The sequence below is a fragment of the Pelobates fuscus genome, chromosome 4 (assembly GCF_036172605.1).
Source record: "Pelobates fuscus isolate aPelFus1 chromosome 4, aPelFus1.pri, whole genome shotgun sequence".
Classification (NCBI taxonomy): Eukaryota; Metazoa; Chordata; class Amphibia; order Anura; family Pelobatidae; genus Pelobates; species Pelobates fuscus.
Genome location: NC_086320.1, coordinates 337,249,474 through 337,274,587, shown reverse-complemented (window position 1 = coordinate 337,274,587; position 25,114 = coordinate 337,249,474). Strand labels below are relative to the sequence as shown.

At 39.0% G+C, this 25,114-nt stretch overlaps 1 protein-coding gene across 1 annotated transcript in view; it reads right to left on the bottom strand.

Annotated features, from left to right (window-relative positions):
- Positions 1–25,114, bottom strand: part of SLC25A13 (solute carrier family 25 member 13) — a 120,315-nt gene that overhangs the window by 75,965 nt on the left and 19,236 nt on the right. Inside the window, exons 4-5 of the mRNA XM_063452429.1 lie at positions 7,873–7,988; positions 1,652–1,791 (exon numbers count right to left, since the gene is read on the bottom strand). Coding sequence (XP_063308499.1) covers positions 1,652–1,791; positions 7,873–7,988 — 256 coding nt within the window. The remainder of the gene's footprint in view (positions 1–1,651; positions 1,792–7,872; positions 7,989–25,114) is intronic.

The window sequence follows — 25,114 nt, the reverse complement described above, 5'->3', positions numbered from 1 at the left end:
GACCACCAGGGAAGGAGAGCCCCCCTCCCTGGCCAGCTAGCAAGCAGGGAGGGGGGACGAAAAAATTTATATATATTAATAATAAAAAAAATAAAAATAATAAAATAAAAAATAATAATAAAATAAAAAAATAATAATAAAAAAATGTAATGAAACAAAAAAAAAATATTAAAATAATTAAAAAATAATAATGCCCAACCCCCCACCGAGGCTCTGCATCACACTCTGCATTACACACACACACACACACTGCATTCTCATACACACACACACTGCATTCATTATATACACACACACACTGCATTCATTATATACACACACTGTAAATAAATATTCAATTAATATAATTTTTTAAGGATCTAATTTTATTTAGAAATTTACCAGCAGCTGCTGCATTTCCCACCCTAGTCTTATACTCGAGTCAATAAGTTTTCCCAGTTTTTTGGGGTAAAATTAGGGGCCTCGGCTTATATTCGGGTCGGCTTATACTCGAGTATATACGGTATATATATATATATATATATATATATATATATATATATATATATATATATATTGTAGTGTTACAAAGAAGATCTGAGCACTGGGCCCCAAGGTTATGTGCCTGGGCCACTATCTAGTCCGTCTAGTGTGGCTCAGCCAATGAGGATATGAATTAGTCCATCAAACCTGCCCTCAGCCTATCACGCCTTTCCAAGAAAGAACAGGCCAATGCCACGTCAATCAAGCAACAACTTGCTTGACACAAACTGAAAGGATGTTTCCCCCCCAGTGGTTTTCAAACCAGTCCTCAAGGTACACCTACCAGTCCAGGGTTTAGGGATAACCCAGTTGTGTCAAGGTGTTTTTGTTTTTTAAGTTCTAAAAACACCTTAGACAAATGGGTAATCCCTAAACCCTGGACTGGTAGCTATGCATGGAGGAATGGTTTAAAACCACTGCTGTACACCATAAACACTACAATGATCTGTAGTGGTTATAGTACTTCTAGTGCTCTTTAATGGAGGAAGCAATATGATAATTAATATTATAGTGGCAACTAAATATTACATTTAATATATACTCTTTTCAGTGTATCTCCTGGTTTACCCTAGCTCTACAGGAGCAGACATATTTAACTCTTCCTTGGCAAAAGGATGGGTTTACTTATAGGATATACACAAAAATAATACGCTGTGGCTATGTAGGACATGTACTCATTTAATCTATTCATAGGACACGCATTTAGGCTGGAAGAAAGGAGATTTAGTCTAAAGTAAAGAAAAGTTTTTTTTACAGTAAGAACTGTAAGGATGTGGAATTCTCTGCCTGAAGAGGTGGTTTTATCAGAGTCCATACAGATGTTTAAACATAAATTGGATAAATACTTACAAAAACATAACATACAGGGATATCATTTCTAGTTAGTGGGGTAATAACTGCTTGATCCAAGGAGATATCTGACTGCCATTTTGGGGTCAAGAAGGAATTTTTTCCTACATTGTTGCAAAATTAGAAGCGCTTCAGACTGTTTTTTTGCCTTCTTTTGGATCAACAGCAACAAAATATGTGAGGAAGACTGAACTTGATGGACGCAAGTCTCTTTTCAGCTATGTAACTATGTAATCTAAATAATAATAAACAATGTTTTCCTTTAATTTGGGACACTTACCAACAGAAACTGAGTAAATTCAGCATAAGGTAGAAGTCGCTTACGGTCCTTTCCAAAGTGTAGTTGTATAAATTCACAGTCCCAATTAAATGGAATGTGCTGGTGAATAGTGGTTTGACCAAAAACCTGTTTCACATCATCTGGAAAGCAGAATTTAAAGTACATATAAGCAGACATATAAATAATTCTCCGATTCTTGTTCAGCCTTATTGGTCGGCACTGCATTTACATGCTAGGTTTCCCTACACAGAAACATTTAAGGTGTACCAAGAACCCTCAGCATCATATCAATTGCCAGTGTATATACATCTGGACAGCACTACTCATGTGCCGCCCATCAGCGTCTTAAACCCCCCCCCCCCCCCCCCCCACAACAAATTAAAAACTAAAACAAAAGCAAATGGTGCATTTTATTTGGCACCCCAATGTGACCCACATTATTTCTGCTACAATACACACTTAAAAGAACACTTTAGTGTCAGGAATGTTGTTTAGATTACCAGCCCTCCTCCAATCGCGCTGAAAAGGTGATTTTACACAAACTTTTCTCCAGCTCCGCGCTGGTGTCGCTGCAGCTGGCCCCACCTGGCCCTGTTTCCATAACGAAGATCGTCAATCTTTACGATCTCAGAAAATCTAATGTTTTCCCATGGGAAAGCACAGGCATGCCATTGTTCATGCGCTGCAAAATGACACACCGCGCCAATCAGCATCAATCTCCTCATAGAGATGAATTGCGGAACATTCAGCGTCTCCATGCAGAATGTTTAGAAGCTGAATGCCAGTGATGCACACTGTGCAGCACTGGACTAGGAAGCACCTCTAGTGGTGGTCAGAATGACTGCCACTAGAGAGGTTACTAGTCATCAATGTAAACACTGCCATTTCTCTGAAAAGGCAGCATTTACATTAAAAAACTGTCAGGGTCAGACTATAGACACCATAACCACTACATTAAGCTGTAGTGGTTCTGGTGCCTATAGTGTCCCTTTAAGAATTCTAAAAAATTTATTTCTCTTTGTGGTTATTTTGGATACTTCAAAAGCAGGTATTCTTATACAGTATCTCCCTGGGTGCGAAAAAGCATATAGATATATATTGTATTTATTTATACATATATCCCAAAATGACATGCCTGGTGATACTAAACAAAAAAGCATTTTTTTCAAGTTGAAATATAAAAAAAAAAAAAAAAAAAAAAATGCATTTAAAAGTTGTTCTGGAAAAGTAATGGCAATTAGTGTGTCTTATTTACATGAACACTGTACTTAAGAAACAATTGTCAAGGTTATATTCAATTTTGTGTGGGAAGATCACTTTTGTATACCGTTAACCAAATTGCCCTAGTGTTCTTAGACTCAAACTGACACATCTCTCCACGGTTTGACACTGACTGGATTGAATTATACACGTACAGAAGGAACAATTTCACGAAAGGTTTCCTACACAAAGTTCTCAGTGATCGTACAGCTCAGAACAAAATAGAAATAATTACACTGTTTAACCCTACACATGCCGGAGGTGTCCTGAGCAGCGCATTCACTGGTTCATCATGCCCCACTAATATATGATGGGTAAAAACAGGAAAGAAGGTACTTTTTTTTTTTTATTAATGTCTTATATCGACTATGGAAATATTTTGCTGTGTGGCACTATGATGCTCTTACCATAAAAAAAGCAAGACAAACAAACAAACAAACAAACAAAAAACAACAAAAGCAAAACCACCCCAGCGAGTATCAAGACTAGAGGAAAGGCTTAAATGGATTACAAAACATCATACCTCCCGACAGTCCTCTAATTCTAGGAAAATCCTAAATTGGGCGTCCTACCTTCCTTTATAATATGTATTGCTTATACAGAGCTTGGGGTTAGGTAGCACCGAGTGGGGCCGAGCAGTTTGCTTCATGCACGCCAGGCTGACATGGCGGACCTGCCCACTTTTACAGGCTGTTCATTGATTTTAAGTGGTTATAGTACCTGGTGTCTGTATGTAGAGCATTTCGCCATGAAACTCTGCACATATGGAACATAGCCCCCCTTTGTTATTGGAGGTGTAACTACATCACCTACGTCATTTAGGTGTCATCAGTCAGCCAATAATTAACGTCAATTCTGTGCAAACGTTCACTGTGCCATTCATTGAGGGCAGCCAGGAGATGCTCTCAGCCCAAAGGATGTCAATAATAAATAAGCTTATCCTAAACGGTTAGCGGTCAAAAGAGGGTATCCACATCATGGAAATGGTCACATACATTGGCAAGTTTCCCAGCATTCTCTGCCGGAATTGATTTATTTTTATTTTTTTAAAATATATGTGCTAAAACCAGATTTATGTGTGTAGATTAAAAACTGCTATATTAAGCCAAGTTTCTTTATTTTAAAGGAAGAGACATAGTGGTTTTATTCACTAAACGCCAAGCAATAATGAACAGAAAGTGAAATGCTGGCTGTAGCGGTTATGATACCAGGAGTACCCTGGTCCAATTCCCAGGTATTGGGGCAAACGTTTAGTAATGTGGTCCTCCCCAGGGTCCGAACCTCCCCAGTGTCCCAAGTAGCAAGCTTCTTGCTTGTGTAGAGCCATGAAACTGGTGTAGTCAACATTCAATGGCTGAGAGTGTCAGCTGACTACAGTGGGTACACACAGTAGGGAAAATATATTTTTTCATCACTAAATATAAATCATTTAACTGGCAAAGGCAAACAATAAGGCCACAAAAAAAAAAAAAACATGAAATGAGCAAAAAATAAAAGCCATGTTTTGGGGAGAGCAACTCTCTCAACGCATTATGCTTAGAAAGGGTGTTAAATACACACTGGTGTGTCCCATTATACATTACAAAATCCACAGTCAATTAATGAGTATAATAGGCCCAAAATAGTATTTTGAAAGTACTGTAACAATAAATCTGAATTATTACAATTGCTGCATATGCACCTTGTACACAATGTTTTTCTATGAGAAGCATATGGCTTAACAGGGACCAGCAGTCATGATCATATTACAGACGATGGAGCCGTCCTTGCAAGGATACTGCCCCAACAACAGATTACAGGCAAGTTTTCAAATCCTTTAAAAAATAAATTATATACAGTACCTCACAAAAGTGAGTACTCCCCTCACATTTTTGTACATATTTTATTATATCTTTTCATGTGTCAACACTGAAGAATTGACACTCTGCTACAATGTAAAGTAGTAAGTGCACAGACTGTATAACAGTGTGAATTTGCTGTCCCCCCTCAAAATAACTCCACACACAGCCATTAATGTCTAAATCGTTGGCAACAAAAGTCAGTACACCCCTAAGTGGAAATGTCCAAATTGGGCCCAAAGTATCACTATTCTGTGTGGCCACCATTATTTTCCAGCACTGCCTTAACCCCCATGAGCAGGGAGTTCACCAGAGCTTCACAGGTTGCCACTGGAGTCCTCCATGATGACATTAGGGAGCTGGTGGATGTTAGAGACCTTGCGCTCCCCCACCTTCCGTTTGAAGATGCCCCACAGATGCTCAATAGGGTTTAGGTCTGGAGACATGCTTGGCCAGTCCATCACCTTTACCTTAAGTTTATTTAGCAAGGCAGTGGTAATTTTGGAGGTGTGTTTGGGGTCATTATCATGTTGGAATACTGCCCTGCGGCCCAGTCTCTGAAGGGAGGGGCTCATGCTCTGCTTCAGTATGTCACAGTACATGTTGGCATCCATGGTTCCCTCAATTAACTGTAGCTCCCCAGTGCTGGCAGCACTCATGCAGGCCCAGACCATGACACTCTCACCCCCATGCTTGACTGTAGGCAAGTCATACTTGTCTTTATACACCTCACCTGGTTGACACCACACACGCTTGACACAATCTGAACAAAATAAGTTTATCTTGGTCTCTTCTGACCACAGGACATGGTTCCAATAATCCATGTCCTTAGTCTGCTTGTCTTCAGCAAACTGCTTGCGGGCTTTCTTGTGCATCATCTTTAGAAGAGGCTTCCTTCTGAGACAACAGCCATGCAGACCAATTTGATGCAGTGTGCGGCATATGGTCTGAGTACTGACAGGCTCACCTCCACCCCTTTAACCTCTCCAGCAATGCTGGCAGCACTCATACGTCTATTTCCCAGAGACAACCTCTGGATATGACACTGAGCACATACACTCAACTTCTTTGGTCGACCATGGCGCGGCCTGTTCTGAGTGGAACCTGTCCTGTGAAACCGCTGTATGGTCTTGCCCAACGTGCTGCAGCTCAGTTTCAGGGTCTTAGCAATCTTCTTATAACCTAGGCCATCTTTATGCAGAGCAGCAATTCTTGTTTTCAGATCCTCAGAGAGTTCTTTGCCATGAGGTGCCATGTTGAACTTCCAGTGACCAGTTTGAGAGAGTGTGAGAGCGATAACACCAAATTTAACACACCTACTCCCCATTCACACCTGAGACCTTGTAACACTAACCGGTAACATGACACCAGGGAGGGAAAATGGCTAATTGGGCCCAATTTGGACATTTCCACTTAGGGGTGTACTCACTTTTGTTGTCAACGTTTTAGAGATTAATGGCTGTGTGTGGAGTTATTTTAATAGTACAGCAAATTTACACTGTTATACAGGCTGTACACTTACTATGTTACATTGTAGCAGAGTGTCATTTCTTCAGTGTTGTCACATGAAAAGATAAAATAAAATATTAAGCGAGGTGTACTCACTTTTGTAAGATACTGTATTTACTTATAAAACTGGAGAGGGACAGTAATCTAAACAGAAAATATATTTATTTTATACGTTAGTATGCGCCTTCTACTGACATTTCAGAAAGATTATTTAACTGCTGCCACAATTAAAACAATTAAAACAAGCTTGAAAAAAGAGGGGGTTGTAGGGAAGGGAGGTGGGGGAAGAGCTCAGTCATTAAAGAAAAAAACATATACAAAGTTACTTCTCCTGTATTTAACAAAACAAGTAAGGTAAACTATACATTCGCACTCAAGGCAGGTGTTGGAAGTTGATGGAAAGGGCGTGATATAGCTGCTTAGCTTTCAATGACTGCTGCCATGGTAACAAGTACAATAAAGCCTTTAAGACACTTTTCCATAACAAATATTCATGTCTAACAATGCTAATCTGTCATGCAATTTGTTATTTTCACACAGGTCACAATCATTTATCAAAGAAACCCTATGTAAAAAAGTGCATAACGCATCTACCAAAGCAAGTCATTTCAATTCATACCTCTACAAATAAATAAATAAATAAAAATAAATCATGCTTTTATTGCCAATGATGACTGATGCAACCCAGGTAGTAATTTACTGGAGTGTTTTTTTTTTTTTTTTTAACAGAACTACATAACACATTAACTAAATTTGTATGAAGGATACAAATTGCTTAAAATGTTTGTATTGGTTTTATATATGGGACATTAGATCTATAAAAGCACTTACCAGTCCCTCAAACCACAGATAAGTCTTAGCATGGGGGGTGAGGGGGGTCCAATCTTGGGTTCTGACCCAGATTATATTTTACGGAGTCTGTACAGGCCAGAACACACAAGTACCAGAAAACTAGCTAAAAACAGAAATCCCTTTCACAATGCGAAAAAAAAAAAAAAAAAAAAAAAAAAAAAAAAAAGAGTACGCAATAAGTTTTATTATGTTGCTTCGTGGGCTTTTTTTATTTTTTTTACATTTTGTGTTTTATTCAATTTTAACAATGAGTCACTCGACTAATTCTGTGAAAATAATTTAGGTACAGATGTTAAACAATTCTACAGATTTAGAGGTCAAGACCAAAAAAAAAAAAATTACAATGTGAGTTAATATGGAAGCCCCAAGGGGTAAAATAAAATGTATTAAAAACAAACAAACAAAAAAACAAAAAAAAAAACTGAAGAGAGAGAAGTAAAAGACTGGACCCAATTACCAAAGTCATCTGATATGCCATTATTTTTCAATTGTCAAACAAACATACTAAATTGTTTCAGATTGTGAACAACTATTTCACATACAATTGATATATATCAAATTATAGATGCAGGATTTAGAAACAGAAAAAAGTGTTGTCTCCTGTTTATAAAAAAAAAAAAAAAAAAGGACCGGTCTTTAAAAAGTGTTATAGATCACCATGTATTGTATGTGCTCAGCCCCAGATCAAACTGCCTCCAGTCAGCGCAAGGTACTTGATGGTCAGTAATATCAAAGTTCTAGGGTCTACATGTGCGAACTTACCAAACGTAACTTCTCCTTTCCCAGTTTTGTCAAAGAGCTGAAAGGCCACCATGAATAAAGCATCAGGGGCGCACAGGACAGACTCAAAAGCTACAAATTCCTGGAATGAGATAAGCCTGAAAAAAAAAAAAAGAAGATATATAAGGGGGAAAAAAATCAAACAGTTTAAAACAGACATTATACTAACCTGTTCTTAATAAAATAAATTAAAGTAAAATGGGAGGGGATGAAACATTAAAGACACAACCGGAAAGATTATAATAAAAAATAAACATAAAAAAAAAAAAAAAAAAAAGAAGAAAACTGTAGTAAACATTATAAACATATGAAACGTGAGACTGATTAAGCAAAATACTGTCCATATAAGTGACAAATTATAAAAGAACAAAAAAATCTATTGGCTTTCAACTGGATTTTTATCTCAAAACAGGAGAATAATATTAACGAGATTATTTACTTACCGTAAGTTAGAATTCAAATTAAATTCAAATAGAATTTGAAATTTAAGGGAAAAGAATCCGAATCTAACATAGCGGAGTTATAAAATTCTTCCAAACCACACCCCCCCCCCCTTTTTTAATTCTCAATTTAGTGAATAACTGTAAGCTTCCCTGACACACAAATCAAGACCCTACATCCATTCACAGAACAGAACAGAATTGAACCAAGGGCTCTAGGAGAGGCCCACAACCCGCATCCTGCCCAGGGCCCTGGACAATCATAATCCATCTCTGAGCAAAGCCAGGGCAAACATTGCAAACGAAGGGAAGAAATAAAATATGGTTTTATTCCTACTTTTATCAGTATGCATTCTTTATGTTGACTGCCAGGTACAAAGGCCAGAGCTTATAACAATGACTAAAAGGGAGGTTAGATTGCACCCATTTGGAGGACAGAGAGGTGTGAATTTCTACATTGAAATCAAACTTCAAACAGCTGCTGGTTCTTCTGGCCATGTGAGAAGAGGCATGGAGTGGTTCGGGGAAAACCCAGGTGACAAGTCAATCCATTCTAAAACATTTTGACCATTTACAATAGGGAGTGCCATTGCTCTCAAAGCACCATAACCACTACCGTGTACTGTTAGTGTCTGGATCTTTACTTTAACTAAAGCAATAATGTAACATAGGAAATTGTGAGATTTCAGAGACAACAGCACCCACAAAAACAGACGCAACAAAAAAGACCGCACAAGCCTATAAAAGTCTGGAGACTAGAATAATTGATTTTTATTGCGAGGTGTAATTAGAGAGTATCTCATTCCCCAGAATGTACGAGAAAGTATGTAGGATATGTCAATAGGGGTTTATTTATGAAAACTAATACTAGTGACGTTTTATCCCAACTTATTTTTCAAGTGTTGTACAGAATTCATACAGCTGGAGTCCTTTTATAAATAGTAAGGAGTCCTACATTCCCTTCCATGTGGGGTCTTATGGTCATGGGGTGCTCAGCTGCATAAATATCACATTTGAGGGGAGTCAGCAGGCTTAAGGTGTGCACGCTGAAACTCCGACTGATGGATGGCATGCAGAAATAGTCAAAATTGAGACTGGTGGGGTAGGTGAAAGATAAATCCATTAACATTAAAAAGGTATAGTAAAGCTACTGTACATTGGACATAAGTATGGGATACACATTCAGCCTGAAAGGATAGGCTTGCCATCTCAAAAATCATTGTGCTCATGAAAATTGTATTTCAGTTAAATTGGCCATGTCAAAAAAAAAAAAAAGACAGATAGAATGACAAATGGGGACGTGGATTCTAAAGTCGAATGAAGCACAATGATTTCATCAAAGGAGGAAAAAAAATGTGTTTTGAAGTGTAAAATTTACTGAATTTCCAGTGATCCGGTATCCTCTATTTTACCAAAGTGCCCCTTATCTATCATATTTAGGATATAATAGCCAAGGGGCAACTTAGCTATCATATCCTAAATATATCTCCAAGAAATTACTAATCCTAATCAAACGCATTAGCAACTGCAGGATATGTATCGTGATATTGTAATCTGATGTTTATCAGAGTGTTTACTGCACAAATCCATGAGGGTATTCTATACACCAGAAATATAGAACATATAGTGTTTGAAGATCCTATGTTTGCTGTAAATATTTTGGATTTGCATCTTCTGTAGAGTGTTCTCACTATACCAAGAAGGGGCTTAAAAATTCTCAGCCAATAATGGCGCTCCCTGTAGTTTTCTGTAGGAACATTGAGCATATACTTTTAAATCTTTGCTCAGGTGGGATTTAGGGAATTGATATGTACAGCCTAAAATGGTTTTATTTTATTTTAATTTGGATAGTAAAAATGCACCTGGTATAGCATTTTTCATCATGTTTGGTTCTAGAATGTTTTCCTGAATTATGTAATTGTAAGCACTCGTGTCTGTAAGAGTTCTCTCCTTAAAATAAAGTAAATTATTAAAAGCCCTCTACAGAAAACTAATGACCACATGACTACACGCATGATGTATAGCTAACATGAAATAATGACAAATATCAATCACCAGCATGCTATGAGTGCCTATGCCAGTCTAAAAACATGCGCACAGAATTAACATTAACCAGTGCTTGCTAATGATACTACTGAAGGTGCAATTAAATCTCCAGTAACAACTGTAGTTCTCGTTGCACGTAAAGACTCAAAGCACCACGGCCACTTCAAAACACTGAAGTGGTCATGGTGCATGGACTAACCATTAAAGAGACAGTATTTCATTCACACATTCCTTTCCAGATCAAAGATACTAATTAAAATGGTGCACCTAAATGGATATGGTACGTTTGAAAATGAAAGCAATATAAATATATATACTTTTTTTTCCCCTTTTAGCATAAAATATAGGGTGTGTTTAGTTGAAGATGCAAATTAAAAATGTGATTAAAACATTATGGTAAGTCAAGTTCATTATTTATGGAATAAAAATATTCATGACTCCCATTCTTGTAAAATCAGCTTTATAACAACTATATTTCAAATATATTGCTCCTCATGTAGGATATTCAAGAATTAATGTATGAAAAGAATGAAATAATGTCATTCAGAGCAGCACATTCAGTAGGATGCTCAGGTTACGGTCAACTTCAAATGTCTGTAAAAGGACTAAAAGATTTATATAAAAAGGGGAAAAATGGGCAGTTACATTTTCCATAACACTATATATAGATGGTAGCATCATTGTTAGAACTTGAAGCTCTAAGAGTAGCATAAAGAGCTCTCAGTAAGCTAAATAATTCTAATTCTGCAACATCATGCTCAAATGCATAGTATTTCACTGTGCATAAAATGCTATATATAACACTATAATGGATGGAACGAGTTGAGTGCTTGAATATATGCTCATTTAAAGTGATCTAAAATTATCTGACCTGTACTTGCCCAAACGTATCATGAGGTACTACATTAACTGCGATGTTTTCACACGGCAGAGCATCAACAAAGCTTTTTTTTTTTAATTAAAAATAATAACAATATTAATTACAGGCTGGGTATCTAGATATGTAAAAAATAAAAAACTTTGTAGATTCAAAAAAGTTTAAAAGCACAGGTCAATAAGAATAATCCTAATTTGTCAATCCTTGTTTTATTGAAATGATCGCAAAATACAGACAAAAAATAAAATTGTACCATGATATATCAGCATTGCTAGCAAGCGTGATTCTCATTACATGTCACATAGTTCTGGTTTTTTAAGTATTACTAAGTTTGTCGATTAACTGATAGCAGAACTAGTATTAATGCATGAGCAAAATATGGCTATAAAGAACTTATATTATCTAATAGAGCAGTGGTTCCCAACCTTTTTTTACTCGAGTACCCCTTGGCAGCCCTTTCCATAAATTGTACCCCTCACATTAGCAAAATGTTGTAATTAATATAGTTGCATTTATTTCAAATTTATACATTTTTCAAGGTCTAATCTCCCCGTGCTTCTCCTCCGCCCCAGAACCTCCGTGCTTTTCCTCCGCCCCAGAACCTCCGTGCTTCTCCTCCGCCCCAGACACACAAACTGTCACACAGAAACAAACACTGACATACATAAAGATACAGACACACACACTCACTTACATACAGATGCACAGACACACAGAAACAAAGATACACAAATATACAGATACAGACAAAATAAATCACTGACACACATGCAAATACAGACTAGGAATCAACCAACATTGATTTTTTAAAAAGCAAATACCGATAATCGGTGAACCTTCAGGCCGATAACTTACCGATATTCTGTACATTTACCATTTTGAAAAAAATAAACTATTTCTAAAGGTAAATGCACAAAATATACATGCCACATGTAGTAAATATACATGCAGTGTGTTTAGACAGGGGAGCTGTGTTTGTGTAGTGGATGCAGTGTGTATTTGTGTAGTGTGTATATATAGTGAATGCAGAGCGTGTGTAGTGTGCGTAAAGTGAATGCAGTGTAGTGTGTGTATATATAATGAATGCAGTGTAGTGTGTGTATATATAATGAATGCAGTGTGTGTGTGTATATATAATGAATGCAGTGTGTGTGTGTGTATATATATATATATATATATATATATATATATATATATATATATATATATATATATATATATATTGAATGCAGAGTGTGTGTGTTTGTGTAGTATGTGTATAGTGAATGCAGTGTATTTGTATATAATGCTTGCTGTGTGTGTGTGTTTCTGCATGTATGTAATTTGTGTAAAATGGGGAGAAGGGGAGGCATTTTTAATTAAAAATACATTTTAAACATAAAATGTGTTTGTGTTTTTTTCATATATACCACCGGGCTTGTCGTGGGCCCGGCGGTCCTGGTATGTATTATCAGCAATGTCGGTATCTCTATTGGCAGATACCGATATTGCCAAAAATACAAAAATATCGTCCAGACCGATAAACGGTCGATCCCTAATACAGATACACACACACACACACACACACACACACACACCCTGACACACATGCATATACACAGATACAAACACCAACACACGACACACAGATGCATACACTGACATACGTATACGGACACTGACACACAGATACAGTGACACACATACACAGACACATACCCTGACACAAATACATATACATACCCTGACACACATGCCGATATACAGACACATACACGCTGACAAACATACAGACACATCCATATACATACAGACACATTGACACACAGATAGACACACCAATACATAACCTGACACACACACACACACACACACACACACAGATACACACATTGACACACAAACACAGATACATATCCTCACTTGGGATCGACCGATATTGATTTTTGAGAGCAGATACCAAGAACTTTCAGGCCGATAGCCGATAACTTACTGATACAGATATTCTGTACATTTACCGTTTTGAAAAAAGAAAACAACTTCTACATAAATCTACTGTTAACTGAACATGTTTATTTATTTTTTATTTTTTTTGCAAATCCCTTTTTTTTTATTAAGTGGTACATGCACAAAATATACATGCCAGTCAGATGTTTTCAAGAATATTTAGTGTTCCTCTCCCCTTACCTACCCTCCCTGTCGCTGTGTGTACCTCTCCCTTCACTGTCCCTTAGTATACCTCTCCCCTCCCCTTCATGCATCTCTCCCCACCCTGACTCTTAGTGTTCCTCTCCCCTCACCTCCCTTCCCTGTCCCTCAGTGGTCCTCCCCCTTAGTGTTTCTCTCCCTCTCTGTCCTTTAGTGTGTCCCCTCCCCCTTAGTGATTCTCTCCATTCCCTGGTGTGCCTCATTACCTCTATTGTAGCGTGGCCAAGCAGAATGGACCACGGTTCAGAAGCTTCAGTTTCCTGTACCCGGCCAGACTGACAGGAAGTGCTCACTGAGAGTCCTGTCAGTCCGGCCGGGTACAGGAAACTGAAGTTCCTGTACCGTGGTCCACTCTCCTCCCCTCGACCACTCTACACAGAATGACTAGTGGGAGCGAGCTCTCTGCACTTCCCTCCTGCCGGTCACTCGTTTGTTGCGCCCCCATAGCCGGTGAGCCCTAAGGCGGTCGCCTGTGCCACCTTATGGAAGCGCCTGCCCTGTGTGTGCTGGGCCACCGCCACCTTTCACATTATCGGCAATATCGGTATCAATAGTGGCACATATCGATATTTGTCTAAATCCGGAATATTGGCTGAACCGATAATCGTTCGATCCCTAATCCTGACACAGCTACACACCCTAACACACAAATACATACCCTGACACAAATACAGATACACACTGATACACAGCTACACTGACACACATGCAAATACACCAGGGTTTAACAAATTTGCTCGTAATCTAGGAGCCAGCTAAAATGTTAGGAGCAAGTGTTTTTTTTTTGTTTGGTTTTTTTTTTAACTAAAAAAGCTTCATTTTTAGCAACAAAAATAAAATTCTTAAAGAGACACTATAGTCACCAGAACCACTGCAACTTAATATAGTGGTTCTGGTGTCTATAGCTTGTCCCTTCAGGCTTTTCAATGTAAACGCTGCCAGTGTTTACATTGCTGCTTAGTAACACCTCTAGTGGCCGTCACTCAAACCACGCTCTGCATAGAGGCGCTCAATGTTCCCCATAGTGATGCATTGCTTCAATGCATCTCTTTGAGGAGATGCAGATTAATGCATGCACAATAGCCTCCGAATGCTTTCCTATTGGAAAGCATTGCTTGGCGGAGATCATCAAGATTGGTTATCTCAGCCATGGAGGAGGATTCAGCCACAGCGAGACCATCGCGGTGTAGGAAAACAGGTAAGTAAAATCACCTTTCCTTTGTAATCAGAGGGGAACCGGTCACCTAACCAGACACTCACTAAGAAACAAACACACAGATTCACAGACCGCCACACACACACACACACACACACACACAAGCTCGCAGACATACACACAGATACACTCACACATTCAGACGTGAAAATTTTAAAATTATTTTAAATTAAAACCCACCCAGCCTCCCTACCTTTTGGAGAGCTGGAGTGTATAGGCTTTCCCTGGGGCCCAGTGGGGCTGCTGTCATCTCCCTGCTCTGCTCCCTGTTTAGTTTAGTATGCTTGGGCCGGAATGACGTCATATTCCGGCTACCGGCATCCCTGTAGAGCGTGCGATGTAGTAAAGCAGGGAGATGGCAGCTCCCTCCCTTGCCCCCTGGGTCTATTCCAAACAGCGGCCGCCGGTCCATCTCTGCTCTGCCTCAAGACCAGCCTCTGCTCTCCCATGGGTGGCCGGCCACCTCTGCTTTTCCTCCGCACCCCCACGGTCGGTCGGTCGGCTGCCTCCGCTTCCCCATGTTCTGCCACCTGCATGCTCCCTTTCCACACTGGGCTGACATATTCCAGGCGCCAGGACAAAATTCCTAGTCGCCATGGCTACCTGGCGCTTGGGATTTGTCAAGCCCTGAGATACACACACAGATACACGCACAGACACGGACGCATAAACACATACAGATACACTGACACATACAGATACAGACACTGACAGAAAAATACACTGACACACAGACAAATTGACACATACAGTGACACAGACATACAGGTACACACACACACGCACGCACGCACGCATACAGATACACAAAAACACTAATAGCCTACCTTTTGGCTGGCTGGCTGGGTCTGGTGGGAGATGGGGTCCTGCTGCTCTCACGGTCCCTCTGCCTGCCCCGCCTCCTGCGCAGCATTCTCTGTGTGCAAGTTGGGAGGAAATAGTTGCAAATTGTTACTTCCTCCCAGCTCTTGCTGCAGGAACACAGGGGTCACTGCATGCGACTGGACCCCTGAAGGCACATGTGTATCGGGTGGCCCAAAGTGCATGAGCCACACAGTAGGCTCAGTTAGTGGTTCTTAACCCATGTGGCGGCCAGCACCGCCTCCATTACCCAAATTTTTTCGCATACCCCCAGGGGCACGGAATTGTACCCCTTGCTGTACGTGTACCACGGGTTGGGAACCGCTGTAATAGAGCATAACACCATTTAGAGATCAGACAATCTAATATTTTCTCACAGGCTCAATAAATCCTCGGTTAAAATGGCAAAGAGAGAAAAAAAAAAAAAAAAATTAAGATAAAACCAGGTTACAAAAAAAAAACCTCAACACCAAAAACAAACTGTGTGCAGATGAAGTGTCCTGAAGGTCTATCTTACTCCCTTTCGAAGGATAGCTGGGTACCTGGGAGGTTGATAGCTGGTAAGCGCATTGTCTCCTTGTCACCTTACAGAAGTTGCAGGAAAGTGCCAACCAGCCTCCAGGTCTGCTTGCAGACAGAAGCACCATGTTCCCTAGTCAAAGCGCACCTGTCGTTTCAAGATGTCCCAATTATAGAGCATAGTATAAATCTTCTAAACAAAGTAACAGTTGGTTTTCCCGATGCCTCTTCTGGACCTTCCTGGTGTAGATGTTTTGCAGGGGTCGAACGACCTTAAGTGCCCGCTGCCTGAATAAAGTCAGCCTTTTCTCCAGCGCCATTTTGCCCTCCAACAGCAAGCATTGCCTTTGGTATGACTTGTTCAGCACAATCAGGCATGACAGCCAATTTTAAGTACTGTGCAGTAGTAGTGGCAAACATCCTGTAGATGAGTCATGAGTCGCTCAGCTGGTCAGTGTAGCCAGAGATCACCTCCACTGGCTCAGAAGAAGGCTGGGCCCAGTCAATTGTGGAAACACCACGAGTGATCGGCCACTTTACCCTGGCCCGAGCCATCCAGCAGGCCTCAGAGAAGTCTGTCGCAGGTAACACCCGAATGAGTCGAAAGGTCAGTTTAAACAATATCTGACTGTTGAGCAGTTAAATAAAGACTGTAGACTGCCAAAACATAACAGAAGAGCTTGCTTTTAAGGCCTAATTTTACAGAAAGTAAGAGGATCTCCTCCACCATGCGGTGTCCTCCTTCGGCAGCTAGGCCTCACCTCTCCACCAGGAGAGCAAAGAGGGCAAGCAAGGAAGTCACAGCCATTGGCAAAGAAGTAACAGTCCTATGCTGAGCACTTTGTTGCAAACGTGCATTTACATAAATCAGTATAGTGCAGTACAACACGCATGCCCTGTGGTACAGCAAAAGTGATATTCTTGAAGCAGCTAGGATACTGAAAACAAATTCTATTTCTAAAGCTGTGATCTGTAACTTATGTTCAAGACTCTAAATAAAACTGTAACCAACCATTACCTCAAAAACGGACAAATTATTATTATTATTATTGCCATTTATATAGCGCCAACAGATTCCGTAGCGCTTTACAATATTTAGAGAGGGGGGATGTAACAATAAATAGGACAATTACAAGACAACTTACAAGAACAATAGGCCGAAGAGGACCCTGCTCAAATGAGCTTACAGTCTATAGGAGGTGGGGTATTAGAAACATTAGGATAGGAAATATCAAGTAGGAGTGAAGCAGAGCTGGAGGAGAGAGCAAAGCACTGTCCCATAGGAGAGAGCAAGAGACAGGTATGTAAGGGAGAGATTACTCTGGGAGGCCATACGCTTTCCTGAAGAGATGGGTTTTAAGGCCCTTCTTAAATGATTGAAGACTAGGGGAGAGTCTGATGGCAGTAGGCAAGTTATTCCATAGGAGAGGAGCCGCCCGTGAGAAGTCCTGCAAGCGCGAGTTGGCTGTACGGGTGCGAGCAGCGGTCAAATAAATTAAAAAAGTCACAAGCATAATTATAGTATTTTAGATTAATTAAAAAAAAAAAACACACAACATGAAAAATGTGGGTATTTCTGTACCCTAGCTATATAAAACAGTAAGAACCATTGCAATAAGAGAACAACCAGAAAAAAAATACAATCTGAAGAACTCAAAGGCCCAGAGAGCTATATTAAATAAAATGGTGTATATTAATGGGAGGTTTTAATCAGATCACTAAAAAGGGACAACTGGGGATCTGCTGCTGCAGCTGCATTTAAATTAACCCAATTTTTACAAGTTAATTAAACCAGCTATTTTCTTCTTATTGTATCTCTGCTCCGTAAATAGGCCTGGCTGCAAGCAAATCACAACAGATTTACTCCCTAATAACAGTGACGTATTCATTTACTTAAATTATGACCCACACAATAAAGTAACTGAGCAGCAATTTTACACAGTCAATTACATGCGCAGTTCTTAGGTTTAAAGGAGCTGAAATAATGTGAGCTATACAGAGCCCAGTGTTCTGAGCCCAGGGCTGCATGAGGGCAGTTTCCGTGGCAACGTATTTTCTTTCTGGATTAGCCTAACCTTTGATTGCACATCATTAGGTGTCATTAAATAAAATTTAAATATGAACTTCAACATACTACTTAAAATGAAGCTTTTTCATCTGCATAAACAGGTGTTCCAGCATAGCACGCTAGACAGGTCAGGAATACATTATCTTAATCCTCTCTCCAAAAGAGCCCAATAAGGGTCTCTCTAAATTTTTAAATATACGCAACAAGGGATAACAAAAGACATACAATGCTCAAATGAAGAAATAAGAAAAAATATATAAATATATAAAATATATAAATAAAATATGCAGTTCTCACGGCTGATATAAAATTATAAAATTGAGGATCATATTAAAAGATTTTATTTTAGTAAATTAACAGATACATGAATTAAACTATATATTTTAAGGGACTTTATAAGAAGTCTGTTATGTGTCAAAACACCCAGATGTAGGCTTTTTTTTTTCCCCCTCTTAATTATCCCAACACGAGCTAATGAATGATTAGAACCTACTGGCTTCTCTGCTATACAGTGTGAGACTGAGGACCAAGCTAGGATGGGAAACATTTGTTTTATTGTGAGAATGGGAGTTTGATGGTTACTATATGTTGGATGCGTAGATAAAACCTCAAGTCCATTTCTGGATTAGGGAGCTACATAAAAACAGGCATGGACAACCCCTAGTACATTATAATGGTAGGTACCTGGGGGACAGGCCCGAGTGTCCACAGTTGCCTTTTTCACAATAAATAAGACTTCCATTCCAAAACACCAGAGTATTGTGCCTTCTTTTACCCGTTATTCTGATCCATAACACATGGAAACGGCGGTAGTTGGTGGGCTAGCTTTTAAGATTTCTGATTGATGGGGGGCAATACTTAATTCTCTGACAAACACACAATGGTAACATTTCCATCCTGCTTTGCGCCGAGTGTTGTGGGGAGGTTTCCACTCTGCAATCAATGTAAAGGAAAGTATAATGACAGTACTAAGCTCTTATTATCTGGGTAGGTTACAGAGTAAGGGAAACAATGGAATAGTAAGATTCAGCCTGCTGCCATTTTCACAGGTTTTACAGGCGCCTTGACAACCATGTATAGTAGTAACAATGTATTCTGTATTCTATTCAGAAATATGTGGGCCCCCAAAGTCAATTAAGGCTCTCTCCTCAAGGCAAGAGACAAGTAAAATAAAAATGGATTTGCAAGGAGCGGATGTTGGGATTCAGCTTTTGCCTGGCAGGACAACAATTCAAATTTGCATTTAATACTATGTCGCAATAATGAGATGCCCATATGCTGTCAACACTATCAAGAAGGGAGTTTCTGGAGAAAGTTAAGCCAGAGATAGGGGGCAATAGCATTGGCTACTTTACAGAGTCTCGTGGCGGACAAAGAGCTATAATTAGGCTGACAAAGTAATGAAGTTTATTCTGACAGACAAAAGGGACCTCTACAAGCCATCCCAACATGCAAAAATGCATTTCAGGGAGGTGGCTACTGAGACTACAGTGCCACCCCTCTCTCCGCATCCCCCCACACACAGCCACAAAACATGTATTAACAGCTTGACACAAAGATACCCACACTGGCACAGATATACACACACTTTATATATTGGCAGCCATCCTCCTGTTAGTTTACCTGTGTGTCCAGGAGGGTGGTTTGCTTTGGGTTCTGGTCCTGGCTGAGAATGATGGGATAGAGTATACAGCAGCATCTCACTCCAGCCTATGCTCTGCCTCCATGCTGCCTGTACAATTGCTGCCACTAGCCTCCTCCTCCTCCTTACATTCCTCCCACGCGGCTTTCTCTGAAGCAGGGAGGAAGTAACATTCTGTCACTTCCTCCCTGCCGTCTCATATTACAGGAGCCTCCTTTACTCTTTCCCTCACTTTCAGCCTACACCCTAAATAACAAGCATTTGACCAAAAAAAAGCACAAAAAAATAAAAGGAAACGAAGAAAAAGCCACATATTGTGTTAAAAATCTCAATCTAGTCACATTCTTGAGATATTTGAGATACTGAAGTGACATTTTACAACCAAATATAATTACCTTTCCCACAGGACAAGAGGCTTTGCATGGTCTACATGGGTAATAAAAAACAAGCTATTGCACGTACACTGACCAGGCCTTTCTCTGCATGGGTTATAGCCTGAACCTGTCATGGTACAGGAACTAGCACTGGAAACATTTATAATTAAAATGTGTCTGGCGGCTGCAACAATGCCTTGTTCAGGGACCATTCATGTATTGTATTAATAAGACATAATGGTAAAGATAACTCTGCATTGGGATTACACTAGACTTGTGCACAAAGCCTTTTCACCTGCCTTCCGTGTTTTACGTGACAATTAATTTGTTTGGGCGTAGTCAGAAGATTGGATTTTTTTGTTGCAGGTGAAAAAGTATTAGGCCATAAGTCTAGGGTACACTTTTATAAATAGCATTTGCAGAGTCGTTTAATTGGTGCTGCTAAGATGCCCAAAAATGCAAAGAACATGCCATGAAGGGATTAATGCTAGGGCAACTTTGAACTTTTGAAGGGGTCACCATAAGCACCTTAAAAGCTCACTCTATGTCCATGGGAACCAGCGGTAGTATCAGCTGGGGAGTTTCCTTAGAGCCAAGCCGCATGCTTGGGAGAGCAGAACCTGTGGGTGGTCTCCTTGTCAGTATAACTATCGGCATAGAGTGGTAAAAAGATCTATTTTTAAATAGGTTTTTCTTCCAAACTTTACATTTGCCAGCAAATCTGCTGTCACAATGCATAGATAGAATTTCATGCTTTGTACCTGGCATGACAGACACCATTTAAACGGTGTTCAGCTACATCATCTGAGTAAAACAGAACCCCCCAGTATATACCTTTGCCACTATCCTGTGAAGCCACACAGGAATCAAGTGACTGGTATCACTATGTTCAGTCGCCAGCATGCTGGCAAGGAAGCCAGTGTGTCGGCATCACATAGAAAGTTTGCCCTGTTAAAGGGACACTGTAGGCACCCAGGCCACTTCAGTTCATTGTAGTGGCCTATGTGCAAACTCCCATCACCCTTAACCCTGAGCCTGTAATTATTACATTTTTTATAAACTGCAATAATTACCTTGCAGGGTTAAGTCCTCCTCTAGTGGCGGTCTACCAGTGAGTGTTTGACTGAGGGGGAAGCTATAGTGCCAGGAAAACCTGGCCCTATAGTTTCCTCTTAAGGGAAACGTTCCCAAGAAGGAGGAGCGAGGGCGGACATGAGGTGGATGTAAAATGAGGAGTAACATCCACGAAAACAAGGAAATGGCAGGGCTGGACCGGAGGTATGGCGAGTGAAATCTCACACATTGAATGAATTATGCATCTCTGTGACACAGGATATAGTCAAAGTAGTAGGAAGGATTTAGCCTAAGTTTAAGAACCTGTGACAGGTTCACTTTAAGGTTTTGCACAGGATTAGCATACATAAGGTTTATAAAATCCACATTAAAAAAAAAAATTACATACATTTTTAAACGGTGATTGGCAGGTAAATGGCTATGTAAAAAGTGTCAAAACACCCTTAGGTAAACATCCTTTGATGTCTATTTTATATAAAAATCTACTTTTGTGTGGCAATTTTGTTTTCTGTGATGCCCATTAAGCTTGCAAAGATAAACATACCACATTCTAAACTTGTTACATTAAAATTGTATTTTCTCACTTGCATATTGTGAGCTGTAAGTACTAAAAATAAACATTATATAGACATATGATATACTCTGTAAATAAAGACAAATACATTTATTTTTAATTTTCTAAAGCTGCACTAATTATGGATCATTGCCAAAACTGTCAAAATGTATTTTTTTTCCTTTTAAATTTAACAAACAAATATTTATATATGTGTACATCACATCAAATAAAGCAGTTTGTCCTTTAAAAAACTCAAAAACGATATATAAAATATGTGCAATAAATGAGAAAGATGGAAATTACACACACAGACAGGCACACAGACACAGCAAAAATTGGCTTGGTTCTTTAAATACAAAACAAGCAAACTGAAGCTTGGTCCTTAAGGGGCCACTGTTGAAGTTTCGCCTAAGCTAGATCTGAGAAGATGTACCTGATGGACCACAGGCAAGTGACAAACCGGGATTCGTGGCACCATAACCACTGCAGTGGCACAATGGCCCAAGCTGCTCGGGTATCAAACAAACTAAAATATATTTGGTCGTATAACCCACCCTACAAGATCAACAAATATGGACCATCTCAATACCACGTGTTAATGAACTACCGGTAGCCATTGCAGAAAAGGTTAAACAAAGCAGGATTGTGATTCTACAAAAACGATAACTCCAAAAACCCAGAAGTGTTGATATTTTCTTATTCTGTTATTATACAAACAGCAAGTTCAAGGATGTAGCGTTTCAGCTTTGTTTAGTGACTAAAGCCCCTTTATCTTTGTAGGTATTATTTCAGTTAATAAATCCTCAAACTATGCCTAGGGCAGCAGAATATAAAATGACAATATGTATTTTAAAGATAGAGATAATTAAAATGATGCCAATGTACATCCTTCAACAGATGTGGCCAGACTTAAAGACATTTCCTAGAAGCCGCTTTATTTAAAAATGGAAATGAGCATGAATATACATGGAATCCCAAGTGCAAAACCAGTCAGAATGTAGTGGACTGTAAAATCTACTGACACCATAATCAGCGCAAAGTTGATTGTAACAATGAAGAGGGTATGATTACCCCCTGACAGCAATACAAGACTCTCAGTGATGGTGCCCGCTGTTAACAAAATTAGCCAGAAACCCCAAGAGTGGTTAAAACCACTCTACTGCAAAAATAAAAAAAATAAAATATATATATATATATATATTTTTTTTTTTTTTTTTTTTTTAATTATTGCAGATCTACTAGGGATGGAAGTTTATTTGCTGAAAAAGCAAGAAGACAATAAAGACAGTGTTCGTCCATTAATGATGGTGTTCACCATAAATCTAAACAGGCCAACTGAATAATAAACTGTGGGAAATGTTGGCACTCGCAGACAGACAGTTGAAATGAGAATAAAAAGCGCATAATAAATACCTTTGGAAAAAGAACAAATGTATAGTACAGTATTACGGTGGCTAAAAATAAGAATACAAAAAATATATACAAAAAAAATATACAAATTCTGTATTTGATTCTGATTTATTGTAATAAAATGCTCTTGAGAAAAAAAAATCTATCTAAAATATGGATTAATTATTGGATCTGTAGCCTCATGCTACATATTTACATTTTTGGAAAATTAAAGGGTTACTCCAACAACCATAACCACTTCTAATTTCCAAATTGGGCAATGCGGAAATAACCTGGCTGTTGAAAAACTGCACAATTTGCACTTTTGAGCCAGGGGTTAGTTGCACCCCCAGCACAAGTGACATTGCCCCCCAATACTCTGTTTTGGGATACCTAATGTCAATTGTATGCATATTTTATGTCGGTCGTCAGCACGCACTGCACACAAGAGCCTGCAAATGGAGTCTCATGTGTCTTAGGTAAATAAAACGTGAACAAAGTTGGTATGCAGAAAAGGGTGCGGGGAGACCGCGCCTGTAGAATTGTTCTCAGATCCAGTGATATATAAAATTAACAGAAAAAAAACTTAAAGTGTAGTATATTAAAAAAAAAAAACTGGTGGAGTATAGAAAACAGAAATGCACTTACAATATTCTGGAGCTTATGTTCAGCTCCAGATTGATACGCATGGACGGAACAATCCCAATCTGTGGACATAATAGTAGATCCTGGTTCTTCTTGATAAGTATTGTTCCCAGGCTATGAATTGTTGTACCACTGGTCGGCAGTCAGTTTTATACTGTCCTCAGTATAAAAGGGGAAGATAAAAACAGACTATAGTGCTCTCTGATGTAATGAACAGAATAAAATATTGTAATATTTGGTGTCATACAGACGATTTAATTTTATATTGCGCTTTTTTTTTATTTATTTATTTAATTTTAATAAGGATAAAATATACTCACAAACAGAAAGCAAATACAGGTATTGCTCAATCCTATAAGGCTTGGGTGGTATAATCCCCACCAAGGATGTTCCTGTAAGAAACTTCAGGATAAAAAAAATATATATATTTTCAAAGATAGGTCTGGAATCTCCATGGTAGTATAAAACAATAGGCTTTATTTGGAGACAATAAAAAAGTATAAAAATGATAACACTAACACGTTTCACCTATAACAGGCTTTTTCACGTCCATGCGTATCAATCTGGAGCTGAACATAAGCTCCAGAATATTGTAAGTGCATTTCTGTTTTCTATACTCCATCAGGTTTTGTTTTAATATACTACACTATATTAAGATTTCTGTTCATTTTATATATCACTGGCTCTGAGAACAATTCTACAGGCGCCTTCTCCCCACACCCTGTTCTGCATACCAACTATACCACCAGAAAGAAGAGACTCTGGTTAGGGAAGACCAAGCTGCCACACATACGAAAACACAGGCGCCAAAATTCCATCCCCTTACTATTCCTGAAAACGTGAACAAAAACTATTTCGCGATCGGAAGGGGGCACCTTAAACTAATAATGCTCACTATAGCGTAATTAATTTCAATTTTAAAAATCTATTTAAAAGTGTTGGATTAACCCAGTAATTCCAATAATCCAAGTTCATTGATCTAACATGCATTTTTCCACACAAAAAAAGGTTATAAAATAAACAAAGTTCTGAAAAAGACCTTAACCCCATTGAAAACACAGCAGTATTCCCAACACTATAGGAACCCTCGTTTTTATGTTTAAATCAAGTCAACTTCAACAATGACTGAGATAAAATCCACCCCAGTTACTTCCGGATATAAGCCTCGGACAAAAAATAATAATAAAAAAAAAAAAATGTAAGCAGAAGGCCATAGCTAACAGGCATTGGATTCAAAACATTTATTAACAGTTTTACCCCTGAAGACAAGCTGGCGCCAGGGACCTCCTTGCACCATAACAACTGCATTATGAGTAAGCGGTTTATGGTG